This window comes from Pleuronectes platessa, chromosome 18, assembly GCF_947347685.1.
Source record: "Pleuronectes platessa chromosome 18, fPlePla1.1, whole genome shotgun sequence".
NCBI classification, from domain to species: domain Eukaryota; kingdom Metazoa; phylum Chordata; class Actinopteri; order Pleuronectiformes; family Pleuronectidae; genus Pleuronectes; species Pleuronectes platessa.
The window spans coordinates 15,691,659-15,709,763 of record NC_070643.1 but is presented as its reverse complement, the minus strand read 5'-3'; the positions used below and the strand labels follow the sequence as shown (position 1 = coordinate 15,709,763).

Genomic DNA, 18,105 nt, shown 5'->3' with positions numbered 1-18,105 from the left:
TCAAAAAGCTGCATTTAGATAAAGGGTCAACTGACTTCACTTTTAAACATGTTTCCATCAACAGGGAGCATCTTCTCTACTGGTGCTTTATTAGAAACATCGCCCGTGAGGCTAAATCCCCACAGAAACCAGCTCTTTAAACCTCGAGCGCGTGAATTCTGCTATTTCGAAGATAATCTGTTCTCCGAGTTTATGCATTATTTGCTGTGGCTGCGGAATTCCCTCCCGCAGCGAGATAACTCCGGACGTGAGCTTCGGAAACATATATTTACGAAAATGTTGCTGCCACGAGGAATGAAAGACGCCCTTCAACAAAACAACGTTGTGTGATAACTAAAAATCTCTCCCGAACATCTGAGCTTGCTTTTTGATGACACGGTATTCTTAAAAAAACAGCCATCACACACACACCGGTTTACATTATTTACTGTCAGACGTGCAGTCCCATTGAAAGGCTGCATCGGGCGCAAAGGAATAATAAGATAAGTGTGAAAATGGTGACTATGTAATCACAGAAATAGACACATTAATCTCCATCAAGCCGTGCCTGCCTGAGTGGGTGTGTTGCCCTGCGTGTGCCTGAGTGCCGGTGTGCGTGTGTGTGCTTCCCAGTGAGAGTTTATCAGGTCTGTAGGTAATGCTTTAATCCAATCTGCTGCCTTACACGCCGATAAGGCTGAGTCAGCATTGTGAGTAAGAGGCAGATCACTGCTTCATCTCTGAAGCGGCCAGTTTAACCCCTTCCTGTTCACATCAGGGGATGACGGTGTCGGTGCTTTACATGTTGCTTAACTAATCTCATGTAGAGTTAATTAAAGGGTTAGTCTGCCTCTGCGGCCACCTGGGAAGATGTTGCTCCTACAAGTAAAAGAAATAGAAGTTAACTTCACGAACAAAAACAAATCAGGGAACACTGACAACATCTTAAATTATTGTTGAAATTATCATTGCGTCCTGTTAACCAATGGCAATAATTACAGTTTTGTGGTAAAATATATAAATAAGCTGGTATTTGTGGCCCCGCTGGTCTAGCCAACCTGCCTACCTTGTGATACAAACCCTAGCTTTGACACTAACCTTCGTTGAGCAACAGCGCCCCCTGCGGTCAAAAGTGGTATTTGGATAATGTACAGAAGCCAAAGGTTATCGATCCATCCAGCTGCATGGTCCAAGACTCACTTAGCAGAAACACAGTCGAGGGATGTATGTTCCGCATGGCCTCCCGAACCGAAAGGGTGTCGTTGTCAAGCGGCTTTGGCTCGGAATATTGGAGTTGAATACTTTTTTGTAATGAATTTTCCTTATCGACACTGTGACATTGCTCTTGAACTTGCTGGGTCTGATTCTTGCAGTTTAGCTGCTGACTATCATTCAGTTACATACGTCTCATGGGAGATTGTTGCCACTCATTAAAGTTACATGCTGCAAGAACCATTTTGTGGGGCTCACAGCGGAAATGAGAGAGACCTTTTTTCCTTTTTTCTTTTTTTTTTTAAAAGATCGTTACACAATGTTGTCTCAAGCAGCAGGTGAAGGAGAAAGCATGGCAGCTGTTTTCGTCTTGTCTGTTTTTCATCTCTCATCATAGATTCAGAGAATAAGGTCACCGTGAGTTTACACTTCAGCATGCACACAAGTGGTGTCATGTCCCGGAGTGTTCAGGTTGCAGACAGTGAAGGAGGAATCATGATGTCTGACTAAAGCTGGATCAATATCCTCAGAAATAGGAGGATATTGACACGCAGACTGTTAACACAGCGGAGTGCAGGGGCCATTAGGATTATCTGAATTCCTCCAGCACAACATAGAATCTAGAAATCTGAAAATTTCTCACAATTTAGGAGGAAGAGGAGGAAGCAAAGGGAGAGGGAGGTTTCACACGACCCCTGAGGGTCACATCAGAATTCCAGTTTGAAACATTCTAAGATTCAATATTACCCCTCACTCCTCCCTGTTGCCTCCTCCTCCTCCTCTCTCCTCCCTTCTTTCATCTGCCTTCATCTTCTTTCCTCCTCTCTTAGTACTCCCCTTATCCCTCTCATTTTCGTTTTTCCCTCTTCTCCTTTGCCAAATGTGTTTCTCTCTGGTCTCAGATGAAACAGAAAGTGTTGGTTTAGTGATTCCTGATCTGAGTTTTGAGCTGCGCTTCCCGAGCAGAGCAGGAGGTGCTGCTCATCTCCTCCCTGTTCCTTAGGCTTTGATTAATAAAGTCACACCGCATTGTGTGATGCATTAATGATTTAAAATTCTAATTATTATACCGGACCTTTGGTCTCCTGTAATTGATATAGAATAATGCGTCAATGATATGGTCAGAGGTGAAAGTCTCAACATAAAAAACAGCTATGAAGCACATGTTGGCCGTGATTGAGGTCAGTTGAGGGCAATTTCATTTGAAAGATAGCATTTTAACATTATTCCTGTCATTGCTAATTTATTTTCCCCCCACCAATGCATCTTTTAATTGCCAAGTTTTTATTGCTTTCTTACTTTTTTTTGCCAAAGAAACCAAAAAGTTGTAATTTCTGTAAATCTGTACTCCATATTATGGATCTTTATTGAGAGCGGCTTCAAACTAACACGTCTGTGTTTTCTGTTTATGAACTACAGGTGATCCAGATCAATTTTGAAGAGTTTGACCTGGAGATAGCCTACGATACTCTGACTATAGGAGACGGAGGAGAAGTTGGAGATCCTACAGCTATACTGCAAGTGTAAGTATTCCTGTCTCCTTTACGTACTACAAGTTTGCTCGGGTGGAAAGTTTCTTCATGGAGTTTATTCTTGTCCAGATCAAGCATCTCAGGGTAGAAGGACTTGAAAGGAGAGAAACAACATTCATAAATCCCACATGGGATCATATTTCTCTGCATGACGTTGGCTGCATCTGAAAGTAATTGTGTAACTGCACAGAAAGATATGTTGAAAACAAATTTCCAGGAGAAAATAAATATCTTTGCTATTTTAACATTAAATATGTCATAAAAAAAAAGAAATGAAAAGTGTTAGTTAACTAAAAGCACTCTCAACTTCCTGCCTTCATTGGTAATCCTTCATCACAAGTCCATTTGTCTTCTCAGAGTTAAAATGAGCTACATGCAGCTCAGGCTCTGTTGTCGTATCATCCACATTACTGCAGAAAAGCAGCTTCAACAAAGCAATGTTGTGAGATAAACTCCTGAAAAGTGGAAATGTAATAACCTCCAGACAACGTGCTTCTGTAAATTTATTTATTTCATTGCATTGATAGTGTTTCCATATCGACCAGCCGACTTCAGAAAGCAGTGTTGAAAGTGTAAAGTCAAACTCAGAGTAAAACCTAACTTTGACCATTTTCATTTCAAACCGTCAGCTGCTAGAATGAATATCATTCTCCATCTTTCTTCATACAGCCGGTGAGATTTTAAAACAGCATTGCATCCTGGGGTTTTCTCGATTGAAAAGATGACTTGTACCCAGGGGTTAAAAACTCTCTACAGTGCCGGAAGAGTAACAGATGTGGAGCCTTTTAAAATAGTCAGACAAATTTTATTTATTCCGCGTCGAGGCGGGACGCTAGCCTCGCAATGTCAGACCAATTTACATTTGTGAAAAGGGTCAGGAACTTCTCAATGTTATTTCTCTACCCAGTGGTTTATCAAAGTGTTTGTTTTAAAATGTCTGTCTCTGACTTTCTTATTCAATCCTACGTGATGCATTTCTTTATTTTCATTTTAAAAACCGTTTGCATCCTTAGACCTGGTTATGTGTAACTTTTTTTTCCAAATAGAAAACAATAACATATAAGCAAGAACATTTAAATGAAGACATACGTTTATGGATTCATCATACTGGTGGGACTACGTGCAAAGTTTCAGGGAAAGTAATTGTTTCTTCATAATGGAACTTTAGTGATATTGCTTCATATTTTGCATATAACTATTATTTCTGCGGCGTCGTACTTCGATACAGAAACCACTGCCCTACTATGGATCCGGTGCCGTTTCATTTTCGGAGCCGATTCATCCACCTCCATTTTCTATTAATGTTTCTGAGCTCAACGGGTATAAACCCTCCTCCTCCTCGCTCGGCTTCTTTCATTCTCTCCGCGCTTCCTTCCCCGTTCCCTCCAGATACAAAAACATATCTCTCACTTAAATAAAGTACACCGCACACTCTCAGTCTGGATGTTCTGCATATGCTGGTTAGTGTGGGTGACATATGTATGCAAGCGTTTTATTTTTTTAGGTCTGTGTCTGTGAGAAGGAGTAAGAGATAGCAAGAGACTCTTAACCCCAAAGCACACAGGTCCCGTTTCATCCTCAGCAATTTGTTCACACTCAGAGCTGCACTTAAGAATTAAGGCTTCGGCTGCATAGATTAAAATGACAATGGTTTTGCTTTTCTGCGTTTCAGCCTCTCGGGCAGCTTTGTCCCCGACTTGATCGTCAGCATGACCCACCAGATGTGGCTCCACCTGCAGTCGGATGAGAGCGTTGGATCGATAGGATTTAAGATCAACTATAAAGGTAGGTAACGTGGGAAACGAGAGACATAAAGTGAATGAAATATCTGCATGTAAATTAATGATTGGAATAGTTAAGCAGCTCTAGATTGAACTTTATCTTGGAGATCGGCCGGAGCGCTGGTCCTATCTAGCCAATTTGTTTGTTATGGAAGCATCAATGAGTCAGTGTTTATATCTACAATAGGTCTGTGGAGATCTGTTTTATCACAGTAAACACCATCGTGTCCTGTTTGTGAACCAATTATCCTCCTCTGTATTCCGCCCTACAGCCTGGAAGGACCGTTAGTGTTAGAATCCACAGTGACCAAAATAACTTTCTTGTGTGACTGTAAAAGAAGAAGTTATTCAGACCTTGTTGACACTACTGCAGTTGAACGGATATTTTCCCTCCATTTTACAAAATATCTTCGTCCAAACGCCTGAACAACTATGCCAGGCCAGTAGGTGGCGATAGAGTTTACATTAACAAGCCGTCAGATACCACAGACGAACACTGTGGCTCAAGTGAATGGTGGTAATGTTACCTGCAAACTTCTGTAATTGCTCATCAAACAAAGCAGCAGTGAGCATAAACATATTTGCAAATATTTCAATACTGTGGACGAGAGGTTCAAACGCAGAGGGAAAAGTTACTTTTTGTTTTGCAAAATGTCCAAATATGAGTGGACAATAAGTTTCATTTTTAAGTTAAATTACTACCTTAAATCCCTGACTCAAATTCAAATGTTACACTACACAATAAACCTTTCAGTCCTTTCACCAAGACAAAACAAAACCATCAGGGGACATGTTTTTGTTCTCTGCCCGTGGTCCCATTCCTTTCTGTCTTGGTTCGCCGGGAAAGTTTGGCTGCTTAACAATGAACTCCGAAGTGAGCGACTCCAGGGAAATCTAAGGAAATGAAAGGAAAATGCAATGTGTCATTGTTCTGCAAAGACGACTTGTGGTCTGTCCAGCGAACGCATTGTTTTCTGTCCCACAGTCGTTGGCATTTTGAATCTGAATTCACTGGACCATCAATAAGTCCTTTCAAGGCTTAGGTTGTAGCAGTGTAGAAACTCGGTTCAGGCGTTTCCCAGATTAAAGACTCCTCCAATCAAATCATCCTTAAACTCTTTACGCTCTCTGTTTAAAAAAATACTCGACATTTATATAAATATCACGAGTAAGATTCTTTATTTCCAAAGTTCCCTGTTTCGTGGATGTAGTGTGATTTAGATTTCCCATCAAACACTGAGCTTTGCTGCTCAGATGAAGAAGGCGTGGCTCATTCCAGTTTCATCATTTGCTGCTTTATCGTCATAAAGAGGCCACGCCCACTGACAAGGCCTCAAGTTACAGGAGAGGAGGGACATAGACTCATTGTTTTGATATGTGTACTTCCCTTTTTATTTCCCACTGAGTGTCAACGTGAGGCTGAAAAGAACAAACACAAAATAGCGATTAAAAGAACACAAAGTCAAAATAAATTGAAAGTACATGTATTTTCCTGTACTGCAGTATTTTATACACATATTCTGAAAACTGACCAAATACTACAACATCGTCTTTCTAAAAGATCTTCTACCAATACAGATGAGCTGTTCCATTGGTTTTATTCATGCTGGGACTCACAACACGATGCCGCCACAGATCTGCATGTTTAGAAAAGGAGTCACGCCAACTTGAAATCATAAACGGCATCTGCTTAGGGGCTCCACAAAATCCCTGTTCATTTCCTCTGAGTAATTTCCCCATAGGGATCAATAGAAAAATGAATGGAGAGTGCCGCCATTTAAATGCACCCATGCTTATAATAATGCTCGGGTTGCACGGGCATGATGGAGTGCAGCGCCCGTGTTCCATATTTTAACAATCGAGAAAACATTTAAACTGTATTCATCTCAGTGAGGATAATCAAATGCCAGTTTTATTATTTTTTTATTTGTAGCTGCTCATTGGCCTGGATGGATTTCATTTCAAGAGTTTATATCTATAAATGTGACTTTCTCACTCAAACCACAACAACCTGAGAAGTTCTATCGATACTCTGTGCAAAATGAATGTGTTTGTCTCAGAGTGTTGGCTCCAGCCCCAACAAGATCCTAAAACTACATCCTATAGACCTTGGCTAGGAAATATAAGCATTATTAGTAACTCTAGTGTTACTGCAAAGTCACCGATGCACTACACATCGCATGTGTGTGTGTGTGTCTGGTGTGACAGATCCTCCGTCAGAGAGCCAGCGAAGCTCCACCATCAAGTCACTCACCTCTTCCTCTCCTCACATGCTCCCTCTCTTTGTGTTTGTCTCTCTATCCGTCCCTTTTTTCCTCATTAGTCATCTCTAGATCCCCAATTCCGTCTCTCTCTCTCTCTCTCTCTCTCTCTCTCTTTGTCTTCTTTCTAAAATCACAGCATTCCCTCTGTCACCTTGGTCTTTGGCGCTCATTCCATCCTCTCCCCTTTTCCCTCTGTCACCCATCTTCTCTCATGTCTTCTCATCTCCTGCAGCCGACCAGTCCTGCTTCCCTTCTTCTTCTTTGGGCTTATTCACCGTCCACCTCGCTCTTTGTTGCTTTCTTTTGATCCTCCCTCTCATTCTCTCTCTCTTTGTATCTCTCCCTCTCTCCATCTCTGTGTCCCACTCCTTTTTCTTGTCAAGATTCATCTTTTATTAAAGCCAAGGTCACTAACCTGGCAACACTGTGACTCGTCTTCACCGTTGCAAGGCAAAGCCTCCCACACAGACACACACACACACACACCCTGCACTTGTCTCTCTATAGTTGTGAGGACACTCATTGAAATAATGCATTCCATAGCCCCACACCATATCCTTAACCAACAGAACTAAATGACCTGAGCCTAAACCTAAGCTAGTTCTAACCCTAACCCAATAACCAAGTCTTAATGATGGTATTGAACCAAAATTGGCCCTGATAAATATAGATAGACACACACACACACACACACAAACACACACACACACACACACACACACACACACACACACACACACACACACACACACACACATACATACACATACATACACACACACTGTCCACTGAACCATGGCCTTTCACAGTTATAGAGTTAAGAGCACTTTAACATTACAGCCGTCATTTAAACAAACGTTTTTGTTGAATCTATGAATAATTTAACATAAGCTTGTATTTCAGATTGCGCGACCCATAAAGACGTTGTTATCCAGGGTCGTAGCGCCTAATATATACGTGTCTATATGTTAATGTGTGATTGTGGAGTTGAACAACACCTGTGTACGTGTACTTTCCAAGTATATCTGCTTTAAATTTCCTTTACGGTTTGAGTAACACAACAATAAAACAGCGTTTCAGTTGTTTATTTTTATTTTCTTGGAAATGAAAATAAATAAATTGGGTGTTCTATTCAAGGATGCGTGTCAAGGTGTTTCACGATATATAGATTTTACTGAATATTATGTGACTTCAAATTGGGTTTCCGTTGATTTAAGAAGAGAAACGACGAAGATTGAAACGAGTATCTGAGGATATTACTGAGGAATCGTTCATGTATTCATTCTAATTCACTGAAGTGTAGTTTTTATACTTGTAGACGGTAATAATGACAGGATAATTTTCTGAGTCAGTTTTGAATCCAGAACATATTCAACATTCATTGACAATAGCTGGTGAAAAACTGCACAGACCAGAAACAAGAAATATTCGAATTTTTTTTATAGCTTTCAATTCGATCTTTTTGGTGAGGTCCACCTCGTGATGGATGATACTCCAGCTAATATATTATTAACTCTACCAGCCATGTTCTGAATCAGAGAGAAGGTATTCTGTGGTTAGCAGTGCCGACCCGTGTCACTTCCTCTTCCCCCACGTCTGCTCAGACTGTGACCTCAGCTTCCAACCACCGGCTCATCTTACTTTCCAGCGTTTTTTTTTTCCAGAGCAGGATTTTCAGAGCACCACCGTGGCGTTTCTATAATTCAAACACAGCAGCTGCCATTTGGATTGATGCAGAATTTATCCCTCCACACAGGGTAAAACCTTCTGCTCCACTTAAGAGCAGCAGCTGATTCCTGCCAATTGCGACAGGCACAGGTGCTCGGTGCCCTCAGTCTGCCTTTAGTCACCCAAGACGTATGTCTGGCCGCGTGCGTGTGAGACGGTGGACACCTGTACGTCAGAGTGATGGAAGTGTCAGGTGCACTGCAGTGTTAGATGTGTCTAATGGGATGTGAGACGGGAGGTTTGAGCAACACGGTCGCTACCAAACCATTCATAAATAACTAATGGTTAATCCTTAAATAAATAAGAGTTAGTGTTTGATAAAAGAGTATACTACCACCATTTATTTAAAGTCTGTCTGCCAGATATATGCCGCAGTGTGAATAATGGCTTCCAGGAGTGTTTTCCAATATTCGAACCGTTAAAGATGCGACACGTCGGATTGTGAATCCAAATGTTTGCGTCACCTCTCCTCCGTTTTCCCTGAAGCATGTGTGAGTGACGATTCTGAGACTTCCTCTCTGACGATGAGTCATTACATTGAGCTCCTGCTGTTCATCAGCCTCATACCATCATTCTGTGTTACGTAACGCTGTGCTGGGAAACCACAGAGTGCTGCACAGACATCGGGGGGGGGGGGGGGGGGGGGTTGGATGGCACACGTGTTAATCTCATGACAAAGGGCTTTTACTCCACATGTGCCACATGTTACTGGAATTCTCAGAGTGGGCCATTAGTTAATTCTGCTTCCAAGACAAAGAAATTATATAACAGTATTTTCTTAGGAGGAGGAAAAGTATACTGTATGTTGGTATGGCTTCTCTCCTCTCCTTTCCTTTCCTTTCATTTCCTTTCCTCCTCTCCTCTCCTCTCCTCACCTCCCCCTCCTCTCCTTTCCTCTCTTCTCCTCCCCTCTCCTCTCCCCCCACCTTCTCCTTTCCTTTCCTCTCCTCTCCTCTCCTCTCCTCTCCTCCCCCTCGTTCCCCTCCTCTCCTCTCTTCTCTTCACTTCCATCACCCAGTCATCATGTCAGCTCTTTCAGGATTTTTCATCTGTTCTTTATGGTTTTTAATATGTGATGTATTTTATAGGAGGGAAAGATGTCAAGGTGGCTTTTTACAGCACACTTGACTCCTGGGTTTGTGAGGCTGTAGTGCACATGCGTGTGTGTGGGGGCGTGTGAGCTGAAAGGTATAGAGAGAATGTGGTGTTTTTGTGTGTTTGCCTTATGTCTCCACGTTTCTGTGTGTAATTGCAAGCGGGTCTGTGTTTGAAAATAAGTGTTGAGTGGTAGATTGGATTAGAGATGGAAAATAATGTCATGTTGCTGACCTCTAAACAAAATGTTTGAAGCCAACTAGACAATAGACATTCATACAAATAAATAAATAACAACTACAACTATGACATAAACCTTAGACAAAAATTTATTTTGAAGCCATACCCATCCATTAACATGGAGGAGGTGGGGTGTACGGTTCATGGAGCTCAAGTTTGTTGATATTTATAAATGGTATCATGAATCATAGAGAAAGCCAGAAGTCACACAAGGCAGTAAAACAAACTTAATATGCAAATAATAAAACCTCTATAAACATCCAATGATAAACTCTCCGTAATAAAAACACTTCATACGTGGGTAGAAGATATTTCATCATGCAATAACGATACCAGACGCCTGCTCAGTCTTAACATTGTTGTAAAAATTAGTGGCGGGTCCCGGAGGATCTCAGTCCTCCTTCAGCGCTGTAGTCCAGACACAGAGCAGGTCTCTCTTAATCACACAGCACTAAACTGCATTTCATTCACAGCCACTGAAACACCATGAAATATGAAGTCATGAAATATTCATTCACAACATAACCAGAAAACGTGGTTCAATTTTACAGTCTATAACCTTGCTATTGGGTTAGTGAATCAAAGCCTTTTAGGGTTGCTTGCTTGCGTCCATGTGTGTGTGAGTGTGTGCGTGTGTGTGTGTCTGTGTGTGTGTGTGTGTGTGCGTGTGTGTGTGCATGTTTCAAAGGTAACCTGTGAAGGGCAGGCCTAACTTAATCACAGCACTGTAAACACCATTTCATTTTCTAGTCATGAATTATTAACCCCAGTAATATTCCCTTGTAGCCACCAGTGTTAGTGATTCCTGAAATTTCCTGAAATACCAGATCCGTCGTCATTCAGTCAAAATTCATTGATAAAAATGGAAATGGAATGCCCCCCCCCCATTAGGACTTAATCATATATTCCATCTATTTCAAATCACACACACCTAGTTACAGATTGAAGAATTGTCCTTTCCCCTCAAATAGGTTAAACGAGCAAGGACTGATTGAGCCTTGTTGTACTTAGAAGTAACGTATGAGAGTTTTTTTGGCCCCTTATTGGTCATGAAGTCATTAGAGAGGCTCATCAAGAAGAAGCTCCAGATGGTTCAGAGCGTGTTCCACTCCCTTGTTTTAACTTTAAACAAGAGAACGATTGAGAAAAATGTATATTTAGCCTTTGCTGAGTTTCTTGTTGCTTTTCTTGTTTTTTGTTTTATTCATTTGTTCGCATATGACACGGAAAGAAGTAGCATTTGCACAACAAAAATGCCTCGAAGACATGGCTGTCCTGTTCCCTCGCCTGTACTCTGTGCTCACAGATGATTGCCAGAATCTTTAAGAGGACAGGCACATCCTGAAATCCACTGATTACGCTGGAATCACAAGGTCACAAGACGGAGCTGGGCGCTTTTACGGCCGGGGGCTGGAGTGCTGTATACCCGCTCGCAGAAAAACAGCTCAATTATAAAGTGTGATCTTAAAAAAGTCAAATTTATCAAGTTGGAAGTATTTGGGAGATTGAGCATTGACTTTAAAAAAAGCATTTAGTGCACTTTAAGTAAGACGAGTGGGCAGAGATCGCTTGTCTTAATGAGAACAGAAAATGTTTGTCTTTCTTGTAACATTGCCTATTAAATCAATCCTCAAAAGCTCCTCAGTGGCTCCAGAGAGGCAGGGGAAAAATTTCAGTAAAGCAAGTGTAATAAATTAGATCATTTTCCTTCAGCAGGCCGTCCACGCTGATGTCTATGTGAGCCACTCCCTTTAGGTCGAGGTGTCACACGGCCGCCAGCTAATTAGATGGAGTGCAGTTCCCATTTCTTCCACACACTGAAAAACCTGCTGGAACACACATAATAGACTTTCTCTTCTTCTGTGGTTTTTATAAGGTGCCATTATTATTTCATGTGGTTTCAATGAGTTTAACGCATCTTTGTTTTTATTGTTTTGCCAACTTCGCTAAGAGGAAACTGGAAATAAAACACAGCATGAGCCGAAACATGCAGGAGAGCTTTTATAGAAGATTACAAGTATTAGACTATGCACGAGCACCACAGCTACACACTCGGCGTTCGATCACTATTAGCATCCCGGCTCAGAAATCAATCTCACAATGGTCACAAAAGAGAAACAGCCTATGAGCGTTTTCTTCTCTACAAACTCATTATAGCCCAAAATCTATCACTTTACTCTCCCAGATCTTTACAAGAAGTGCGGTGTGTGTGTGTGTGTGTGTGTGTGTGTGTGTGTGTGCGCGTGCGTGCGTGCGTCTCCATATATTTCCATGGAGAATGGTATGTGAGCATGATGGAATATTACAAAACAGAACGGAGTGAGGCTCAATGTGCAATCTCAAACATGATATTAAAGTTCCACTTACACACACACACACACACACACACACACACACACACACACAAAAACCACACCACACTCACTTGCATGCATAAAATGTAAGGCTAAGCTCCTTTGTGAATCCGTCAGCCTTGTTGTCACCCACACAACAGCATTCTTGGTGTACGTGTGTGTTTGCCTGTATGAGAGAAATGCATGTGTGTGTGATGCTGAGGAGAGACAGACTGCAGATGTGGGATTGTGTGGCCTTGTTAACGTGTGTGTGTGTGTGTGTGTGTGTCCAAGTGAGCCTGTGTGTGTGTGTGTGAGAGTAGCATAGGAGTGTTTTCCGACTGTACGCCTGTTTTCTCTCCAAAGCAATTTGTTCTCCATTCTTCTGCAATGTGTGTGAACATGTGTGTGTGTGTGTGTGTGTGTGTGTGTGTGTGTGTGTGTGTGTGTGTGTGTGTGTGTGTGTGTGTGTGTGTGTGTGTGTGTGTGTGTGCTCACGCTCGGGCCTGTGTGTAAGGCAGGCTGTGATTGGTCAGGTCTGTGGGCTTCATAAAGACAATGTCATGATGGAAATTAATGCAATACATCACAAACACACGCTCAGACACCCACACAAGCACAAGCCTGTGCTTCCTGCCACAGGCCACTCCTGTAAATAATACTGGAAATAGGAGAAGAGAATAGTGGAATAAAAGGGAGGAAGACTTTGGGAAATAAAGAGGGGGGGGGGTATGTACAGAAATACCTCATGCAAGAATGTAGAATCAAACATGAGTCCGTCCAACCCTATAATCCGAGCATCCACAGGGAGATGGATGTAAACTTTGCTCTGGGTTTAGCAGTAATAAGCATTTAGAAGTAGCGTTCGATTTTATTAATTGTACTTCTGCACTATTTAATATGGTATCACATTGTCTGTATTTGTGTTTGTGTATTGTTGACTCATCCCCACTTTGAGCTGCATGACCCTGTATGAAGGGCGCTATACAAATACAGTTTGGTTGGTTGGTTGGCTGGTTAATTCATTTATTGATTTATTGATTTCATTATGTTATTTACCTTTGTCTTCTGACATTTACTGACCATTACCTTCATTTTTCCCTCAATCCTTCTGAGACATCTACAGACCTGAGCGTCGGGTCAAGATTCATGTTGTCTCAGGTCGTTTGTTCCGGTCTCCAAGGTTTCAGGCAGTCCTTGACGTTCCCTGTGAAAACTGTGTCTTTGCAGAGATAGACAAAGAGAGCTGCGGCGACCCCGGACTCCCCTGTACGGAGTGACGGAGGGCGACAGCTTCTCAAATGGCGGAATCCTGAGATTTGAGTGCCAGTTTGGCTTCGAGCTGATCGGAGAGAGGACCATCTCCTGCCAAGACAACAATCAGTGGTCGGCAAACATCCCCATGTGCATATGTAAGTAATGAAATCACGGAGATGTGATACTCGGGGATATGGCTGCAGGAGCGCGGGGGGGGGGGCTGAAACATGGCCTGAGCTCTGCTGTGATGTAGACAACAGCCAGTCTGACCTATCACTACGTTGACAGTGCAGAGTTTATTAAGGCCCGGAGCGGATGATGACTGATGGTGCTGTGGAGAATGAATGAATATTTAACAGAAATATATTTCTCTTCCATTCCCTGAATCCTACCCCCCCCCCCCCCCCATCTCTCCTTCTCTGTGTTTTTCTCTATCTTCCTCCCACAGTCCCCTGCATGTCCAACTTCACAGCCCCCTGCAGGCACCGTCCTCTCCCCCAGATTACCCAGAAGGCTACGGGAACAACATGAACTGCATCTGGCTCATCCAATCAGAACCGGGTTCCAGAATCCACTTGGCTTTTAATGACTTTGACCTGGAGGCCCCCTACGATGCCCTGACGCTGAAAGACGGCGAGACAAACGAGGCCGTCGTCATCGGGAGGTTCTCCGGAGCCGAGAGTCCTTCTCACCTGACGTCCAACACCAACACGCTGAGGCTGGAGTTTCAGGCTGATCACTCCATGTCAGGGAGAGGATTTAATATCACCTATAGCAGTATGTCCCTTTTTTCCCTATCTCATTCTGTTCTATTTTCTGTTTTAAATGATGAAAAAATTTTCACATTTATTTGCTCTGCTCCGAAACAATATGAGATGTGGAAGGAGGATATTAACAATACGCCATATAGGACCAAAATCTGAGTTTCAAGCATTTTCCTGCGAGTTGAAGTTGGACTTGTGCTCACAACAGGAAAAGGATCATTTAGCTGTAAATGTATTTCCCTTTGCAGCAGAGTGATGCCGGCGTCTCAGAGGCTGAGAAATTGTTCTGTTTTCAAGCTACGAGGCAGCATTTCTCAAATTACTGTAAATGAATTTTATGCATGAGTTTCAGCAGGGACCCCAAGTGCCTATATTGGATAGGGGGTGTTTTTTATCCTGAAACTCCGTAACCACCCGTACTGCAACCAGTCTGTGGTCCAAACTTTATCTGTAACAATCAGACTACTTTGATGGAAGGTGTTAGAATGTTATAGAAGCAGTTTATTTCTAATCCTCATAATTGTCTTCACAACAACCTCTTTATAGTACAACTGCAATTCTCCCCCTCAACATACTGTGTATTTGATGTTGGGATGTCAGATAGAAGCTCTTCACAGCTCCAACAGTTAGATCAGACCGCTTCAACCAGACAAAGAATTTGTTTCAGAGGAGACTAAAGACGAGCTGTATTGATTCAAGTGGGGTCATGTAGCTGTTACAGCAGCTAAGAATAGAGGTGTAGGTGAGACGAGAGAGGAAATAAGACAAGGGAGGAAAACTTTTTGGGGAACTTTGTAGGTTGTTTGTTTTCGTCAGATGAGACAACTGTGCAGAGATGAAAATATGATCAGTTGTTGATGTGTTTATTAATGCTGCCTTAACAAACTCAAATGATGAAGCCGCCACTATTTGCATACTCGCATGGGATCTTTAACATTGGAATTTAACCACTAGAGGGCAACACACTGTCACAGAGTTTCTGACAACAACAAACATGGCGTAGGTGGAGGAAGTTGTGATAATATATCTCATGAGAGACAGACCAAAGCCTAGAAAAAAGTCTCCTCGCCATTGTTGAAATGTCTTCCTCGTGTCCTATGGTTATCTTGCTTGAATGATTGGCTACACTGCCCCCTAAACTTCCAGTGGTACTTCCTTATTCTGTCAATATCCGATAAAAAAAGATTGAAATGAACGCAGAGTACGGACAGAAGGCTCAGTTTTTTCGCACATAAACTTTGAGTGTAAATGAGATGTCAGCCTTGCTCAGACGAGTTGAAGTAAGCGTAAAACTATCCGAGCTAACTTTTCAAAAGCTCCAAAACCATCGTACCTCGTGTCTTTAACCTCTGTCATAATGGAATCTAAGATGTCAGGGATGTGGGAGCAGTTAGCATCTCAGAAATCCACATCTTCAGTCGAGTCATCAGCCCCGCAAACATCTGCAAAATCCATCAAAGCCCGAGTGACTCTCAGATGTATTGATGGCGAGCTTGCTAGACAACAGGACACAACCTGTACGGTAAATAATGGATTTGTTTGAAGGTATATTTGTTCATTTTTGATGCAAGTGAACGCTCAGCCCCCCGCTAGCAGACTTTGAGCTAATTTAGGCTAAACACGTCTCCGCCCCGGACAAACAAGAGATGGAAATGGATATTGATCTTCTCGGCTGAATGTGGGTTTGATGGCAAACAGGCATATTTCCCAAAGCAGAAGCGTTCTGTCCCCACAGTGTGTCTGTGATTTATCAATCCGTGAATATCAGATTTCCTAAACAGTGTTTAGCTTACTGCCTTCGTCTTATTTATTTACGATTATTATTTGATAGCCAACTGTGAAGAGGCAGACAGGAAACAAGGTTGAGAAATCGAAGGGCTAACACATGCACAATCGATCCATGGACGCTGTGGGTTATGTGGCGTAAGTTCTATTCGGACACCAGGACACTCTAGTATTAGTCATTTCTAATCGTTCTTTCTCACCAGATTGCTTAATTGGTAAAACACAAGGATTTTAAACTTGGATTTTACGACTCTGTATTACTGTTAGCATGCTGAATGTGCATATGAGCAAAAACATAGAGAGACAAATCAGGCATCAAAGTAGGAATCCAGAATAGACAGATTATAACTATTCTTGTAAACGTTTTCATGGCCAAGGACTGAATGTCACATGGAAGGAATTCATCTCTTGGACATTTGATCAAAATGGAGCCTGTGATTGCCTGTAAAGTTGAGTTCTCATCGTCTTTTTCTATATGTCTCTGACATCTTTCTCATTATATCCGTGTCTCCCTGTAACCGTGTACCTCAGCGTTTGGCCATAACGAGTGCCCGGACCCTGGCATCCCTATCAACGCTCGTCGCTTCGGAGACAGCTTCCAGCTGGGCAGCTCCATCTCCGTGGTCTGCGAGGACGGTTTCATCAAAACCCAGGGAACCGAGACCATCACCTGTCAGCTGGAAAGAGGCAAAGTCATGTGGAGCGGGCCCATCCCGAAATGTGAAGGTAAATATTGACTGTTTGATTCATTTAGGGACAATATGTCATCCAAGACATTATCCTAAAGACCCAAGGGCTGGAAATTATCTATTGCCAGCTTGGCAGAGGGGAAAAAAGTACAGATGTGGCCGTTTAACCCAAATACACTGACAAATAAATATTAAGTCACCGTCGCCACAGATCCAGCTACAGATACTGGGACTGTGGTAAAGTTTTAACATATAAAACCATTCATGTACAGTGTGTTTGGGGGCAGAGATTGATATGAGCTCTAACAGAAATGTGAACTTAATGGCATATAGATGTGAATATGTCAGCTGTATTTGTGTATAATTGTCATTATGGCATTTCATAAAAGAAGAAACAGAAACCACAAGTCAATCTGCCTATTAGTCAGTGCGCCACTCCATTTTAATCATAGTTATTTCATATATCAATTTCCCACTGTTAACACTGTCATTTATCATCCATATACAATCAGAGTAATTATATTAGCATTTAAATATATAATCATTTACTAAGGCGGAATCAGTGGAACGTCTAATCAAATCAAAGTCGTGTATGAAAGTGCACAGAACAAAAGGAGTGTGAGTGTTTCAGGTGAAACTCCAGCAGCAGGTATAATTAACTTCAAGTATTTCCAACTCTGTCTGTTGATGGAGCTGTTGATAGTTCAAAGAAAGAACCACGTTAATTGTGCTCCAGGACATTTCATGTTCCCCAGATCCACGTCAGCTCACTCCTGCCTGTTTGGATGGAGAATGTGGAAGATATTAGGGGTGGTGACAAATCCACATATACAGTAATTATGGCCTGGCTCTGCTTTTGCAAAGTTCCACTGATTATTTTTCCATTTACAGAAATAAACTTTGTTCATTTCACTCACAGATATTTAGTTAACTAGCCGGAGCTTCTTCGCAGCTCGAGAGTCGGCTCCTTCCCTCAGGAGGTGGCGGACGCCAAAGCAGAGCAGAGAGGGGACGAGATATCCGATTTAAATATGTCAACATATTAATTAATGCTGGTGTTGCTCCACATCTGCTCAACATGTAAATCATAGACTGTACATAAAAATATGTGTTATGACGGCTCCCAAAAACTGAAGCCAAAGCCCCCCCCCCCGGTGGCTGCCTGCAGTATAGATGATAAACAATGCCTCCCACTAGTTAGTGAATCGGACATGTCATTTTAAGTTGTTGTTATCACACTGGTGTATGTTCAGGGGATAGTTTGGTACCACAAAGACTCTCAACGCACAAAATGGCAGCCTTCTTGGATATTTAGGCTTTATTCCTGGATAGTGCGAGGAATTGAATACATTTTATCTATGGTGTAGAGAGGCAACAGTTTGTTAACATGTTTGCTATCCTGTTGTTATTGGCTAAAAAGTAGGTTTATCCCAAATTTAGACATTA

At 42.1% G+C, this 18,105-nt stretch overlaps 1 protein-coding gene across 1 annotated transcript in view; it reads left to right on the top strand.

The window, feature by feature from the left end:
* The window catches only part of LOC128461649 (CUB and sushi domain-containing protein 3-like), a 307,734-nt gene that overhangs the window by 210,598 nt on the left and 79,031 nt on the right, over window positions 1-18,105 (top strand). Inside the window, 7 exon segments of the mRNA XM_053446673.1 lie at window positions 2,611-2,714; window positions 4,396-4,508; window positions 13,395-13,424; window positions 13,427-13,576; window positions 13,870-13,898; window positions 13,901-14,198; window positions 16,502-16,696. Of these exon segments, the coding sequence (XP_053302648.1) occupies window positions 2,611-2,714; window positions 4,396-4,508; window positions 13,395-13,424; window positions 13,427-13,576; window positions 13,870-13,898; window positions 13,901-14,198; window positions 16,502-16,696 (919 nt within the window).